This window comes from Festucalex cinctus, chromosome 4 (assembly GCF_051991245.1).
Source record: "Festucalex cinctus isolate MCC-2025b chromosome 4, RoL_Fcin_1.0, whole genome shotgun sequence".
NCBI classification, from domain to species: Eukaryota; Metazoa; Chordata; class Actinopteri; order Syngnathiformes; family Syngnathidae; genus Festucalex; species Festucalex cinctus.
The window spans coordinates 14,174,828-14,192,575 of NC_135414.1; the positions used below are offsets into that span (position 1 = coordinate 14,174,828).

The window sequence follows — 17,748 nt, forward strand, 5'->3', positions numbered from 1 at the left end:
TGGGACCAAGGCTTATGCATGTGTTGGCAGGGAAAATATTTCTTCTCAATTCTTTTAAGAAAAATATGAAAATATCATACAATAAGTAATTGAATAACATACAAAGCGATGAACAAAAATGTTCGCCTGAGTGACTTTTTTGTTATCTTTGTAAACGCAGAATATTGTACTTTTACACATATAAAGATGTCAGATGGTTTATAATCGCCAACAACGCAGAAATCTGTAACATTTTTAAGACTGCAAAACTGCGGTAAATGTAATGTGTGATTTGAAGACAATGTTGAATTTTTATAAACCAAAACACATTTGAAATATAGTAAATATAAATAAACTGTATACTAAATGCATCTTCCATCTTGTAATTGAATCAGCAGAATACGAGCATATTGGAGGGTAATCAATACTGTCACTTTATAAAAATAAAATGTAAACAAATCTAAATGATTGTTGTAGCTCACACAAGCTCATTCGTTCCTACTGCCAAACCGTCCAAAAAAAATATTCCTAACATGCATATAACTTCACAATCCATTTTTCTTGACAAAAATCAATAATAATAATAAAAAAAATACACGTTCAGTGGCACATAATTACCATCTGCTTTCCACATAAGATGCTCGTCTTTGACTTGACAGGAAGATAAAATGAAATATTGACCAGGATCAATACTGCTAAAGCAAAGTGTGGGCCAGTTTAATCAATGTAAGAACAGAGTGATTAAAAGATGTTTCCTGCTCGGAGACATGTCGTGCACACGGTGCACGACATCTGTCCCCATGTTATTGGTCAAAGCCACACTTATCTCTAACCTTGTCAACATATCAACTTGCTGGATCAAAAGCAAATGACAAGTTGAGAAAATGAAGAATTGCAGTATATTATGCGTCCGGGACTAATTATTAACACGACTGCAAGTCTATCGTGACTTGGTGTCCCACAATTTTCCAAATGACACAGTTCCCAACAATAGACTTATTGGTTCCCCAATACTCAACAATAGGCCGACCTGTGAAAACTGTAACTGAAATGTATTGGGGTCGGAGAAAAAAAAACTACAAAACTATATTTCTAAACTGTAGGAGAAGCCCTGGTGAAACCACTTTATTTGCTTGCAATGTTTATTTTTTTTGACCGGCTCAACAAGAAATTCACTGGGGTAAGGAAATTGAGGTGACACAACAGATGTGCACAATGCATATTATCAAGAATATCACAATTGTAGTAAGAAAAAATATATGTTTTGCTGTTCCTGAGGCAAAAAAAAAGTAGACAGACAACTTGCATGAATTAAGAGAATGGGGAATTCCTCTCCTCGAGCACTCACCTTGAACCACGAGACGTCCCTGAGCGGTCCTCCGAACACGCGTCCCTGGTTTGTTAGCAGCACACACGTAAACTCCGGAATGCTGCACACCGACATCGGAAATCATCAAGTTTCCAGTGCCAAGTACTTGGATACCCTCCACACCGATGGGGCGTCCATCTATAAAGAGAAAAAGAGAGCAAGCAGGCTTTTGAGAAGATTTGACTGCAAATGAGTATCAGTAAAGAAGATGAGTACAGCAGAACGAAGTGTGTATTTCATAAATGACCTATGCAAAAAAATCAATAAGGGTAATGCTGTTGTGTGAGCAACTTTAAGGTGTTCAATTTTGATTGAGCAAATAATTTATGATCGATAAAAATTTTAAAGGGGAATTCAACCCCACCAAAATTTACGACAATATTATGTTCTATGCAGCCCCACTAGTCTAAATATGGTAGTCTGATTATTATTGTGTTAATAGAATATGAGTTAAGCAGCAAACTCCAGCAGTTTTAACTGTATCATGAGGCGGCCATTTTGCCACTTGTTGTCAGGTGAAAATGACATCACAGTTGCTCAGGTCTCAAGTAACAACAAATCCCAGCTCAGCTTCAGGAAACCGGTGAGCTGTGATTGGTCATTGCCTGAGCAACTGTGATGTCATCTTCAGTCGACCACAATTGGCAAAATGGCTGTCCACTGACATGGATAAAAATGGCTGGATTTTGCTGCTTAACTCATATTCCACTAATGTAATATTAATCAAAATGTGACGTTTAGACCCGGCCGTAAGGTTGACTTCCCCTTTAAGACAAATCTTATTGAGTTATACAGTATCTCATTAAATCCAAATGCACTCGTTTATTTCCATTCAACATAGAAAGTCAAAATGACATCTTCAACAAGATTCTGATTTTTGCTTGTTCTAAATGTGTAAGCCATAAATGATGTCCTCACTGTCTGAGTGCTCTTCGGTTATGCTACTCAAATCTTCCGCCAATTGTGTCTCAGTAGACGTGCTATTAAATTCAAGGATGCGACTGCCAGTGCCTGCAGTGCTTCTTTCTTTGAGTGTACAGTACTTGAGAACATCATGGCGATGTTTAGATAGATGTATAGGTCGCTGAGATGGAGATGATAATCAACCACTCACATTGGCTTCCTATAAATCCTTACTAGCCTATTTAATATACAGTACTAAAAATAACTCATTTGTGTCAGACAAAACATGTTTGCACATCTTCAATTAGTCTCATTTCAACCTTTTTACCTTATTCCATAAGGGAGAAAAAAGAACTAAACACACAAGGTTAAGGTCATTTCCCTGTCTCGTTCTTGCCGTACTTTAGATGATAAGCAACCACTTTCCTCTTCTCCTGAATGACTTGAGCTTGTCTCTGATATTAGCTACAGGGCAAAGGGGACATTTTAATCTCTTTTCAGACTACCATTTGCATCCTGTGAGGTCTACGTTTTATGTGTTAAAAGGCAGCGGTGCAATAATCGTCTGACTGACACTCAAACTTGAGGCACATTTCAGAGTGAGGTCACACAGAAACTTAATAAGTCATCTTGTAATTCATGGTCATGTAGAAAAGTAAGTATTGATACGTTTCAAACTGTGATTCAAGCCTTCATGTGGGGAGTTTGCATGTTTTTGCTACACTTGAGTGGGTTTAATCTAGATAGAAGACTCTAAATCACTGTTATCCAAACTATAGTCATCATTTACAACTGGCCGTCAATTTTTCAGCGGGCCATGGCATATGCTAAAAAAAATAAAAATAAAATAAAAAGAAAAGGCTAAAAAATGGCTAATTAAAAAAAATAGCCATGGTCTGAAAGTGAGAATGGAGGGTGTCCAAAAAAAGTAAGTGCGGCTACTACTAATACATGAGTTTAAACCTACAGAGCTTTTCTAGATATGCAAAGATACAAATAAACTACTTATGACTAAAATAATAACGCAACTTCTCTTCAAAACAATGTGGTGCATAAAGATTCCATTTCAGAAGCAAAAAAGGAGTTCTTCCACTTTGCGCTATGTGTCAAGGTCTGATTTATGGCCATTAATGATGCTTAAGTAACTGAGAAATAGTCATTTTTACTGTGGTGGTGGTGATTGAGTGCAGGGGCGGATCTAGCCGAATAGGATGCAGGGCCGAGGTCACCCAAAACTCTTAAAAATTAATTACTATTTGCCTTTTTTGCCTTTTTTTTTTTTTAACACAAAGCTGTTTTTATTTAAATATCTTGAAAATATAAAAAATGCCTAATTGTTTGCTCTATTGATTTAGTCTGTTTCATAGATTAAATTAAAAAATTGCAAGGCAGTGCTTACATTCTTCCATTTTTTTTCTATATGCAGCCTTCAAGTTTGGACACCCCTGCTCTAAATTGATCATAGCTGTGAATGTGAGTGTGAATGTTTGTTTGTCTAAAAATGTCTTTGGATCAGACAGGCAGCACACCTGCAACACAATAAGGGCAAGACATAGGAAATGGATGGATGGATGGATGGATGGATGGAAATCTTACAAACTGGCAGACGTAACTTTAAATATGAGCAAATTAATGAAATAAAGATGTCAATCTCAGTTACTGATGACAAACAATTTAATCTCAGTGTTTTGAGAGGTCTGACAGTATCCAAATAGGACTTAAATCAAATCATTAGAAAAAAAAACATTAGCGCACCTTAACAATGCTCTGCTGTGGCAAACCCTTCATTGCTTTACTCTTTATGTTTATTGTATGTTTCCATTATAATTAACTTGCAACAACTACCCGCTGGACTAAAACGTACGAGTCCAGCTTTGTCTAAACAACAGCGCTTTTGTTCTTTTGGCGCTTTTACGGCAAGACTTCTTTCTCTCACGTGCCCTCAGCCAGGAACTAATTAACTTAGTGTCAGAAAAGAAAGAGCTGGCGCTCGCAGGGTGTGGCGCGGCTCAATGAATAGTAGCAAACAAACTGCAGCATTAAGCAATGAGTGATGTGAAACTATTAGCTTCATTATGCAGCTTAGCCCAGCTCTTCCACGTAATTCGATATGTCCCAAATCCCATCGTGTTAGCATTTTCATTCTCGGGACAATGAATAAGATTGAAACGTCAACACGATTATGCTTCAACTGTTGACGAGAGGGACGCCAGTTTATATTTAGAGCAGCACATCAGTTTTGATCAAAGATAGGGAAAACAGATGTCACCAAAATTGATCAAGACAGATTTGAATTATAGTCAAGAATTGCAATGTGCACCGAGGGAGGGGTAAGCTAATTGCATGTGTCTCAGCCCTGCAAAGCAATTAGTCTCCAGTATCTCCTCCACTTCCTCGAGCTTCATGAGAAGATGAGGCATGTAGTTAACAACACCGTGTTTATGTTCATCCTTTAAGTCTTATGTCATCCGATTGCACCACATATACAGAACACATGTCTGAAAATAGATCAGACAAGGCAAGACAAATCAAAGCTGTGTAGTTGTGAGAATGCCAACGGTGGATGCATCACACGTGAGACTCTCACAACATGAGGAATAAACAAACAAAAAAAAGACAGCAGCAGAAACTTTTGATTTAATCGCAACAAGATTTTTTTCATTACCTAGCCTGCTCCAAGACACAATGGGCCGAGGGTATCCTGTCGCCACACACTCCAAAATGGCGGTTTGGTGGACAGTGAGGGTGAGATTTTCCGGACCAACTAGGATCATCGGTTCTTTGTAAACAGATGACTGGGAGCCTGGAAAAAAGAAGGGCGTGTATTTAAGATAGGAATGAGAATGACGGATGGCATCCTTTAATTGGATTCCTTTAGAGTGCCTCAGACCAATATGCTCTATCTCAAAGATCTGACAGATAAACAATAGGTTAGGAAAAGCTTGGGTCTATGCTGGAATGGTAACAAGTACAACAAAGGATGAAGGCCCAGAATGTATAATATACACAGCAAATGAAATGTTAAATGTCTAGTTTTCGATCAAACATGCAGCAATGTTATTTTAACACTGTTAGGATAAAAAGTTACACTGTCAGAAATTTCCTTGAGTGTTGGAGTGGATGTTGGGTGTAACCTGAAGCACCATTGAGTGCTAAATTGACCACACCCTCATTTCTGGTGAAGGAGACTTTCCAATTTTCCGCTGTCGAAATTTCAATAGTCATACATCCAGTTTTTTTTGTCAGGTTGGTGTGGCTCATTGGTAAAGTGCTTGTCTTGCAACTCTGAGAGTGTGGGTTCGATCCCAGGCCAGTGTTACTACTTGTATGTTAAAGTATCCTTGAGCAAGAACTGAACCCCCAATTACTCTTGGTGTCATGTTATCAGTGGTCAAAATGTAAGGTGCTTTGAGGGCCTTGTAAAACATAATATAAATCAAGTACAAGTAGACTAAAGTGTAGTTTGAGTTAAGTTTTTAACAATGAAAAATTCAATAGAGAAATACGTGTTTAAATACCAGAGTTTAACATAATTAAATGGTTCCACTGACACTAGTGTAAAGTACTTTCAACATTACTCAGTGTTTGTCATTGTAGATTTTTAACACCATACAGTGTTAGAGTAACACCGGTTAAGTGTGAAAAATGTAACACTTTGAAAAGTTTAAGATTTGCACTCATTGGTGTTCAAACAAATACTTTTCTAGTGTTAGATTTAACACTCAGGGCGAGAGCTACTCAAGGTTTGCGTAGCTTTTGCGCGACGCTAACCGCTAACCAGGAACACGTAATCCACTAAGTATGCGCAGATGAAGAAATTCAGCCCTAACTGTGCTGTCAACCAGATTGCGCCCGGTGCGCCAGTGGTTATTGCGTGTATGTAAATGAGGTCATTTGTATGCATTTGGTGGAGACATTTCCCACTTCTATGCAAATGAGGCTCATTGATAAAATAGCTGTCAAACTTTGTGGGCGTGTTTGCGCTGGTATATCATTAGAGTAATATCCTTAGTGAATAGGACGTTAGCAGGGAGCAAGATGTGGAGCAATTTTTAGTGCTGTTAGCGGTTGCAGCGCATTCTTAGTGGATTTGGCCATCAGTGTTAATCTAACTGGTTATTTTGCTGTGTACAGTAAAGATAGGAGAAAGGAGTTTGTTCCACTGAAAGAAAACTGCTAATGGTATGCTGCTGTTAAAGTTGTGAAATGTAACAACCTGAAACAGAAAGGAGGGCCTCAGCACTGTGTTTCACTCCTGCACTGTTATGAGCCACACAGCAGAACTTTCCACTGTCCTCCTCACGCACTCCTGTAATCTGCAGAACACCTGTAGGCAGAAGAGTGTACCTAAAAGAGAACATAAGGTGCAAATTATTACTCACAATTAGAGGGGTAAAAATTAGTACGTTAATTTTGAGTTAATTTCAAGCTCCACAAGGGCACTATTTTTTTAAACACACGATTAATGACCGCCCCTTACTTGGAAAGCCTGTACTGGGGAAATTCCAGCAGACACATCCACGTCAAAATTTAGCAGAAATAAATGTAACAATAATGCATATATTTGTGGAGACTGGGCTCAAGTTGTATTTTACAATTTTTAAATGTGCAGAATTTCACAAGTTACTTCATGTTAAAGAATAGCTCCTAAAAAGAAAAATGAGCCGTCACCGTCTTACAAATGCAATTATGCCATCTAGTGGCAGAAAATTGACCTCAACACAAATCAATATCACACTCATTTTTTTACAGTACATTACATCTTTTTAATTTTAACTCAAATTTATTAATCATTATGAAATTTGTATTAATGACTGAAAGATGGAGCCATATTTCTATTTTAACATTTTTTCTTCTTTTATGTTAACAAGAGTATGAAAACTTGGAAAACAAATTATTATACATTTTATTGGAGCTTTAGAACAGACATAAAATTTGAGATTATTATGATTAAAAAAATCTAATGGTCTGACACACCTACTCACAATAGACTTACATAATTTTTAAGAACCACATTTCTAGGTACAGCCACATTCTGTATAAAGTGCCCATCTTAGTGGCCTAGCATCTCATATCTGCTGTTTGCAGATGGTGTGATCGTGAGTGTTGATGTGGTTGGACGTTCATCATGTGGAGGGCTTCGGTGTCTTTTTCACGCCGGCGGTAAGATGGAGATTGATAGGAGGATTTGGTGCGGCGGTATTAGAGTGTGGAAGGGTGTTCAGGCAAGCAGCCAAGCTCTCATTTTATCTAGCCCATTATATTCCCATTCTCACCTATGAGCACATAATAGTAGTGAGCTGAACATCACCCCCAGAGGTACTGTAAGGTAAGATACCTTAAATTATTATTTCTCTTAACCATTCAGCAGAGTCAAGACACCTTCCACTTCTATGGATGACACCTAGACACCTTCCTGGTGAGGTCATCCAGGCATGTCCGTATACACGTGACTCACAGATGGCCTGGGAATGCCTCAGATAACGGGAAGACTGACTGATTGATCACATGTAGGGTGACCAACTGCTAATAAGCCCAAAGGGAGACAAGTTGTATGTTCCTGAGGGACAATGTGGGACACTCCTCAGCCACATGGCGGCCCCTCCACCCTGCGGGCCACTGATAGTGCTTTATCCATTTCTGACACATGCCTACAGTATTAATTGCATGGTATATTAGCATTGCCCTATCAGGGCTGTAGACTTAACATTTTTTTTGCTCGGAGCGCAATAGCTTCTAACTTAAAATTTTAGAAGCACAGGAAGAAAATTTAGGGGTGCACACAGTAAATTGACTTGCAAATTCAATGTTAACATTTATTACTGATAAATACGACGATGTTTTGATTCAGATTTGTCTTTGTACAAGTGTCTACACATCATAAACCTTAAATATACATTTCCATCTTAAATACTAAAAATGTCAGGTTAATGTTTAGACCAGAAGTGCAAATATTACCAGAAAAAAATCACACTGCAGTTTGTGGTTATCAACAGTTTTGTGATTATTTCATATTAAGCATTTATACTGTACAATTACATTCATGGCTATGATTCATGCTGAAATCATTTAAATGAACTAATTAAATTTGAACACATTAATATTAATGCTTTAAAGCATAGGTGTCAGTCCTCGAGGGCCGCAGTCCTGCAGACATTGGAGGTTTCCCCAACACAAGCTGATTCCAATCAACAGGATCGTTATCAGGCTTATGCAGAGCTTGCTGATGAGCTGATCATATATTAGCTGTGTTGGAAAAGGGAAACATCCAAAACATGCAAGACTGCAGCCCCCAAGGACCGGCCGGGGTTTAAAAACGCCCGGTCGTTTAGGGGGTTCTGTGCTTTCCGACAGTCTGGAGGCCGTGAAGGCAACACAGACGGACTTACTGCCCATATGAAAGTCTGTGCCTATGCCTTGTTGTTGTTGACAGTGATCGCGCCAAACTCTCATTAAAGTGTTTTAAAATTATTATTAGGGCAAGCACTGATTTTGCGGGACATGACTCCAATTTGCGAGACACTGGAATCGAGCTTCAAATGCTGTGCATGCACCCACTATGTGGGACGGTGTGTCACCCTAATCACATGTTCCACATAATATTTTAGTATAGAGTCGTGCATAAGTTTACACACCCTGTAACTTATAAGCACAACTGTATGTCTGCCAACTAGTGGTGAATGGTGATGTACACAGTTTACATAGCCCTTGAGTATGTAAACTAATGAACTGTACTGTACTTGAAAAGTAACAATAAAGTGACATCATATATAAACGCAAAATTATGTGTTTCATAATATAATTCAGACCTCTTGTCCTTGGTGTCCACAGGATTGCCGTCTTTTTCCCAGCTGATAACAGGCTCTGGCAGGCCATGGATTTGGCACTGAAATCTGGCCACACCAGACTCCTCAGCATGAACTGGCTCTGGCTGGACATGGAAGTCGGCCATGGCTAAGGGAAGGGAAGAAGGGAGGGGGGTATTTACAGGATATTTAGTCACACATTTATTAACACTGGGAAGAAAACTAAGCTAACATCATTCAAAAATTACAATTAAGAGCTACATAAATATCACGTCAAATACAAATCTGTGTTTCTTCTACTTGTATGTACAATTACACTCAAAAGGAGTCTTACTCTGACCAAATTTGTAGTTATGGTGATGTTTTATTTGCTTAATAGGTATCGTTTATTTGGAAATGACACACGTCGCAAATGATCGTGTTATATTACGCCTCTTAATTAGATAGGTGACTTGAGTTAGGTTGTTCAGTCACTGTGACCTTTTCTCCTGTCTTTGCATATTCCACTCTCTACACTCTAAAAAAACAATTGATGAACCAACAAATTGATTACAAATTGAATTATTAACCAACTTAATGAAATTGCTTCAATTGGTAAAAAAAAAAAAAAAGATTGAATTAAATGAATCCAAAGTGAATATATAAAGTTTAATAATTATGAGTTTATTAAACTTAATATATTCACTTTGGATTAACTTAATTTAATTGTGTATTACCAAATGACACAATTTTAATAAATTGGTCAACAATTCGATTTGTAATCTTAAATTGGTTCAACAATTCTCTTTTTAGAGTGTACGACATACTCTGTATGTGATTATTTTTTTAAGTTGAGCATTGGATCTTTTCTATATAGATTTGAAAAAATATACTCTTCTGTACGTTGCTTCAATAAAAATAGACAAATGCACACGTTGCCCTTTTTAAAAATTGAATTTTTACTTGTGTAAAAAATCCGCAAGTCAGCGAGGCCGCGATAAGTCAACCGCGTTATAGCGAGGGAACACTGTATTTATTTTACTCTCTTCCTAGTGTAAATCTTAGCCTACTCTAAAATTGAGTCGCGAAATAGTCACATTTACTCTAAAAAAATAAAATAAAATAATAATACTTAACAGAATTTACTGCGTATAATCAATTTTGTGTGTTGCATATTCTTCAGCTTTTGACCATGTCTGGTGGTTGCATTTCTTTCAGTTTGAAGTCAGTTAGATACTTAATATTCTACAAAGATTAACGTCTGAGGGAATTATTAATGAGCAAGAAACTAATAGTTAACATAAATGTGTACTTTGTGCAGAGTCTCTATGCACATAACAGAAAACAATTAGCAAAGAAAGACATCTTTATCCCGGAATGTTCCAAAGCACAAGACTGCGTTTTGCATTGAAAGATGTACAGAATATTTCCTACAGCGGCTGCAAGCACAATTCACACTTGTCAGGTGAGCCTCAGAGCCAAAGAAAAGCCCAATTATTCTTTACCATTGCTCAAAGCAGTGTGACCTTTTATGAAGTGAAAACATGACACGTTGCACCATGAGGTGCAGCCCCACACGAGATCCTAATGGCCTGGCACGAGAGGCTCATCATCAGTAAGGTACACACGTACATCACAATAATTACACGTTCAATTGTCGAGGAGCCACACTGAACAGTTGCTGAAGGTGATCTCTTCTTACATTTTGTGAAAGACATATGGATTTCCTGACATATGGATGTTACCATTTAGTATGTAGGCCAGTCAGATTTTTAAAATTCATGCTAACGCAGACTACGACAACAGACACGCATTGATATCCACGTACGTAGAGCTCACTGGTGCTGCATGTCACATATCTTTTCCCAGCAGAACAAAAAGCACTGCCAATGGCGGATTCAGACGCAAACTCAATTAGGGAGAGGTCTTCGTCATACACGTGCTCTCTCCTTCTAACACGCATGTGTTCATTTAATGTCAGCCTTAATTAACAGTCGCCGAATACAGTTAACAATCAACAAAGGGGTACCCGCAATTATTTGTAGACTGGTCTTCCAAGCTGTCTTCCATAAATTCATGCTTCCTTTATAAAGACAACATGCTTCGTTGTGTGTCCTCATACTCATGAATCATGTCAAAGTTGAGTTTGAGGATCATCATTTATCAGCATGTGCTTATTTTTGTTCTCAGAATAAGCAATTTCTTTTAATCGTGTAATTTAATTAATTAAATGCCAATAAATTTTATTATGTGACTGTTTTTTCAAATTTAGGAATTTTTACTCATGGCCCATCCCACCAGGAGGTGGCCCAATAGAAGATTGTGGTTCATGCTGGTGAGATTGTGGGCTCTATTTTCATGAACAGCACAAATTCCATGTGGCATGCGGTGTAATTGCACAGTGGCAGGTTAGACCCGGTGTTAATATTTTGGCAAACAAGTTCAGGCGGGTGGATCTGAGAGGAAGAAGTCTGCAATGCTGTGCGAGTTTATCACGACAGACTTTGATGATGGCCAATTAATGCGGTACCTCTTATTCCTTTAAAACATGCTGAACAGTCTATACATGGCAGAGTGCAGGTAATCGGTGTTTGACCTGGGTGAAGATGCCAGGTCCAAAACATTTGTTCCATGAACAATATTGAATGACGTTTTTTAGGGATGCACCGATTGATCGGCTGGCCAATTTATCCACCCCGATTTCCTTAATTTTGAGGGATCGGTGATTGGCCAAACCGTTAAAAATAAACCGATCTTTTACACCGATCTCATCTCCCTGCTCAGAGGGCTGAAAAAGTCATCCACAATCTTCTTCTCCTGAGAATATTAACTCATTCACTCCCAGCCATTTTCACAGAAGCAGTTCCGTTCGCTCCCGGCTGTTTTACTGGATTTTGACTGATTTTGCAAGGCCCACAAAATATTGTATTCAATTGCTATAAAAGCATGGAACCTACCAAAAGAAAGATTAAAGTCTCTTCTTTCATCAGGAAAAAAAAAAAGTGTTTCTATCTGTTTCCGTTTTGCAGCAATTAGCATTAGAAGAGCGCTAAGTTTCATCAGTTTTCACAAATCTATTTAAAATTGTAAGTAATTTAGCTTTTTTCTAGATGGCCCTGGTTGATCGCCTTTGTTCTGCTGCCACCTGCTGGCCGTTTGTGTAATAACTATCATTTCTGCAACCGTTCTTTGCAGCTGAGAGGCTGCATCAAAGCCTTCTGTATGCTCTAGCATAAAAAAACAACAACAAAAAAACGTATAAATACGTCTTTGGGACACTTACAACATTAAAAAAAACGTATATACACGTTATTGGGAGCAAATGAGTTAATAGGTTTTTTTCATTTTTATTTGAACTACTTCAGTTAAAACAACCTGTTTTCAATATTTTCCAATAAAACAAGATTGGAACACAAAAGGTGTATCCTAACTGAACATCATGAATTGATTTCTACAACATTTCAGAGCGTTGTTCTAGGGGTGTAACGGTTCGCAGTCTGATAGCGAACGGAAAGACCATCCACGTATACATTAAATAGCAGTGGGGAAAGAATTCCCCCTTGCCTCACCCCATTACGAACACCAAATGGGGCTGAAATGCTACTCCCCCATTTTTACTTGCATGGCTTGATGGCCATACCAGTATACCAGGATCCTCACCAAGTATTCACACTTCTCTGATACCATTTTCTAAATAATTCCTATGATTAATGTGGTCAAATGGTTTAGAACCATCTATGAAACTCAAGAAAACAGATGAATTGTTACTTTTAACCATTTGCTTTATAGCAGGGGTGTCCAAACTACGGCCCGGGGGCCATTTGCGGCCCGCCATACACTTTTTGGCGGCCCGCGGCAAATACTAAAAATAATTTTTCAAAGCTGTTTAAAAAAAGTTTAGTTTTTCATCCACTTGTTGCTGAGTGTCAAGGTCCAATTTGTAAAAACATCACATTAGATTACTGGTTCTTAAGTATGGTCAGTGACCGATTGTTCTTGTTGTGGTTCAGAATGTCAAGTTGGGATTCAACTGCTGCTCAGTGGAGAGGCGTATCTATTATAGTGGCACACAGGGGTCACTATTTGCCTTGTGACTGTTAGCAGTTTTCAATAAGTACATGATATCAACAATTTATAATTGCTTCATTGATTTTTAACATGTTTAACTCATTCAATGCCATTGACGGAAAAAGACGTCAAATTATGCTTTTTTTTTTTTTTTGCTGGTCTGGCAATGAATGTGTTAATAAATAACTTAAAAAAAAAAATCAAAGTGGCCCTTGCAGCTTTCTATTTTTCTGTATGTGCCCCTCAGAGAAAAAAGTTTGGACACCCCTGCTTTATAGCATTAAATACACGTCTGTATTATACCTACATTTGAATCCAAATTATCTGTGTCTTTATAAAGTATTTCAGCCTGAGCAGTAAGATTTTATCCAGCACTTTAGACAGTACACTGGCTAGGGCGATTGGCCTATATATATCAAGGCTGCCCTCTTTACCGGCTTTATCCTTGATGGCGGGGACTAACATAACAGACAGCATTGAATCTGGGAGAAGACCATAAATCAAGAGGCTTGTAAAACACAAAGCGAGGAGAGGAGCTAACCTCATACTAGCATATTTAAGATTTCAGCAGAAATCTGATCCATGCCACTCCCTTTATCATTTGGCAGGGAGGTAATTACCTCAGACACTTCATGTGACGTAACCACCAGGGAATCATTGTATTCAACATTATTCACACTGTACGCTTCACTCAAAATGCAATTAAACAAGGTGCTATAATGCTTTTGCCAGAGTGCTTCAATGTTATCAGATGTAGATATTCCTTCGACAGTACTGGGTAAGATTATTTCCCAGTTATTAAGAACTCTCACTGCTTTCCAGAAGTCAATGACGTTATTATTTAGATGCTTCTCAGCCCTCAAATTCCGCTCATTTCTACAAATAAAACGAATAGCATAGTTGTACCTTGCATTAGTTTGCTTCTTCTGCTCAAATACTGGATATACTGAAATATTATTATTAGTGTTGTTCCGATACCGATACTGGTATCGGCAGAGGTGCCGATACTGCATTAAAACAGTGGTATCGGTATTGGTGAGTACTAACAAGTAACATGCCGATTCCATTAATTCCAACGCTATTATAGGATTTTGGATGCAGCATCTTGTGTCTTGCTTGTGCACAACATTCACTGATATGTGACATGTTCACTGCATGCCGATCTAAGACATCCTATTGGCCCTTGAATGCTCTGAACCAATAGCAGGACAGCTTTTTCATGTTGAGAAAAAAAAACTTAAGTATCGGTATGGTATCGGTATCGGCCGATACTGCAAAGCTGGGTATCGGTATCAGGGGCCAAAAAACGGTATCGGAACAACACTAATTATTATTATTATTATTATTATTATTATTATTATTATTATTATTATTATTATTATTATTATTATTATACATATTTTATACTACGGTATAGTGTTAAAACTGTTACACAATGCAATTTTTGCTGACAGGCAAAATGAGAATTTTGGGGAAAAATAGTTCACTTTACAGACAAATCACGTCCCGAAATCGAACCGAAACCGTGGCCCAAAAACCAAGGTACGGACCGTCCCGTAGGCTACCTGTGCCGTTGCACCCCCAGTATCTGTCCGCCTGAAATCTGAGAGCTGAGCGAAGTGGCTGGCCAGTGGGAGTCTGAGCTTCTGCTTAGATTAACTACCCCATGATGACCCAAATCCAGAAAACAGTTGGATGGATTGATAGTTTGGATTCTCAACAAATTGGTGAGTATTGAATCATCTCAGCCATCTCAATTTCTGTTCTTCCATGCGCTTGTGAAAGTCATTAATGAACAATTTAAACAGTCCATTATATATTAAACCAGGGCAATTTGTACCAACACTTTTGCGAATAGACAAAAGATTGAGAGTGCCATCGAATGAGATACAGTACTTCAGATAAAGTGGCAATAAGTGGAGCGCCATCATTATTATCTCCATTACTGGTATGGCACTGTGAATACTCCATAATGTCATTGCATAACGCAAGGGGCCACTGACCTTTTTAAAAGTGAGAGCTACTTCTTGGGTAATGATTATTGCAAAGGTCTACCAGTGTGATATACACTACTGAAATAACATTCATTCATTGTCTTAACCGCATGCTCCTCACAAGGGTTGCCGGGGTGCTGGAGCCTATCCCAGCTGGCTTCGGGCAGTAGGTGAGGTACACCCTGAACTGGTTGCCAGCAAATCGCAGCGGACATAACGTATTTGCTCAAATTACCTTCAGTGTCATTGTTATTATTAATAATTCAGTATTCATTTATGCTAATATACTGATTCCAGATTTCACATTTTCAAATGATCACTTTTACAACATTCCCAGAAATTTACCGATGTGCTACTCAGGTATGTAAACCTTGGGAGATACCTGGTGCCCGTGGGCGCGACTTGAACCTGAAATCTCGCAATGGATACTTGGAGCTTGTTTAAAAATATCATTTAGCATTTCAATTATTCACTTTTTCTGTGAATGACAAAAAAAGGTGGTCTTTTTTCCTTTTATTTATTTATTGTGCTTGCTGCAATTTCACGTTATTAATGTTGTGAAATCAGCGCAAACCTTAAACTGATCAGAATATATTTTCTTGTTTATCATTTCTATTGTGTGAATGTGAAGAAAAGCCAATACAGTGTGTAATGTACTGTATTGTTGTCGAGTGCAAGTGCACTGTAGCATTGAATTAAAGCCCCAAAGGCATTACTGCTGCTAATGATGTCGCAGAGGAACACAATACAATTCACACAAATGGGATGCTCGGCATGACAAATAGTTGCTCAACTTAAAGACACTCGAGAACATGCACTTGTGCGTTGTACAGCATTTGAGACAAAAGAGTAAAATAATACGACGTGCTTGCGTTCACTGATTTGGTGTGTTGATCTTGCTGACATGACTGGACCGCAGCCCGTCATGCATAAAACATGAGCCCCGCCCCTGCCACTATTGACAAACAGCCTAAGTCTCAACCCTAACAGAATATTCACAGTAAGGTTACATGTAAATGGAGCCAGACCAAAGCATCTGCAACTGCAGTGGCTATGGTAAAGCAAATACAGTACTGCATCATACCGAGTGTTGGTTACAAATATGGCTGTTCTTACAGTATGTAGCTACAAGAGGAAAAAATATTACATACGGCTCACATTATAATGCATGTTGTTCTACACTGCTGGATACATCTAACACATTTCTGACAGTGTGAATCAGAAAAAGGTTTTCTTATATTTGTAAAGGCGGAATTCATGCTAATGCAAAACAATTCTACATTACGATTTGTTTCTAAAATACTATCAAAAGGAAGCAAAGCTGTCATTTGTGTGATGTTACAATAACTCGGTTTACATGCAGTCAATAGCCTTTTCAAAACCCGAATATTGGCAATATTTAAGTATCGAAAGGCCCCGAATATGTTCTTATTTGGGTTTTTAAAAACCCAAATAAGACCCCTGGGTTACTCCTTTTCCAAGCTGAATATAAATGCGATTGGGGTACCTCCTTTGAATGGAACTGGGTTGTGTTCTGTGCATTTTATGCGCGGCGGCCATCTTACGTTGCTACCTGCTGAACGAGTCTAACTTGAATTCATTGATTTCTCTGCAGCCTTTTCAATTTCCACAGTGTGTATACAATATATACACACATATGCGTGTATATAAGTCAGTGTGTCTGGCTCGCAGCCCACTGGAAATCCACAAGCAGAGGTAAACAAAAATGGTGAAACTGAGACGTGGAACAAAACCACAGTTTTCAAACGAGGCGGAAACGGACTGCTTTTTTAGTGTGGTAGGTGACATGAATATAATATGTGAGACTACATTCGACAATCTGAAATAATAGAGTCTGTTAAAATCAAATTCCCCTGAACTCAAAATTTGAACCGTTGTCATGTGAGATGTCAGCATACCACACAAGAAGGCATCCTACCTGAACATCAATTGACCCATTTTAGTTATGTGTTTGCTTTCTTATGTGAGAGTGAACATACCTCATGAGTGTTCAATTCAGTCAGCAGCAAAGGATTAGCTGTGGTCTTTTGGGACTTATTTCTGACATTTATTCCCACCAACCGCAATAAGGGTGGTTAAGCAGAAGACTCATTCAAAGCGATAAGCTCCACCATAAATGTCATCACTTGTAATCTTCATTAACTTCAGAAAGTTATTTATCTGTGACATGTAAGATTTTTAAAATGCAGTATAGATGTGTGACAATCAGTTAAGGAGTACCATATTTTCCGCACTATAAGGCACACCGCATTATAAGGCGCACCTTCAATGAATGACATATTTTAAAACCTTTTCCTTATATAAGGCGCTATAGTAGAGGCTGGGGTTACGTTATGCATCCATTAGATGGTGCTGCGCTAAAGGGAATGTCAACAAAACAGTCTGATAGGTCCGTCAAACTTTATTAATCGATAACAAACCAGATTTCTGACAACTCCTTCACTCCCAAAATGAATAAACAGCTGTTTTATTATTTTCTCTGAGGTAAAGTATTAGTATTAGCTAGCGATCAAAGATGGCGGGATCTTCTGCGCATGCGCGTCACCGATCGTGCAGGGTCACCGATAGCGTCTTGACAGCGAGACCTGTGGCGGCTCAATATTGATCCATATATAAGGATTATAAGGCG

The 17,748-nt window shown here is 38.4% G+C and overlaps 1 protein-coding gene across 1 annotated transcript in view; it reads right to left on the reverse strand.

Moving 5' to 3' along the window:
• The window catches only part of igdcc3 (immunoglobulin superfamily, DCC subclass, member 3), a 69,012-nt gene that overhangs the window by 16,024 nt on the left and 35,240 nt on the right, over positions 1 to 17,748 (reverse strand). Inside the window, exons 3-6 of the mRNA XM_077519384.1 lie at positions 9,061 to 9,205; positions 6,468 to 6,598; positions 4,917 to 5,054; positions 1,328 to 1,486 (exon numbers count right to left, since the gene is read on the reverse strand). Coding sequence (XP_077375510.1) covers positions 1,328 to 1,486; positions 4,917 to 5,054; positions 6,468 to 6,598; positions 9,061 to 9,205 — 573 coding nt within the window. The remainder of the gene's footprint in view (positions 1 to 1,327; positions 1,487 to 4,916; positions 5,055 to 6,467; positions 6,599 to 9,060; positions 9,206 to 17,748) is intronic.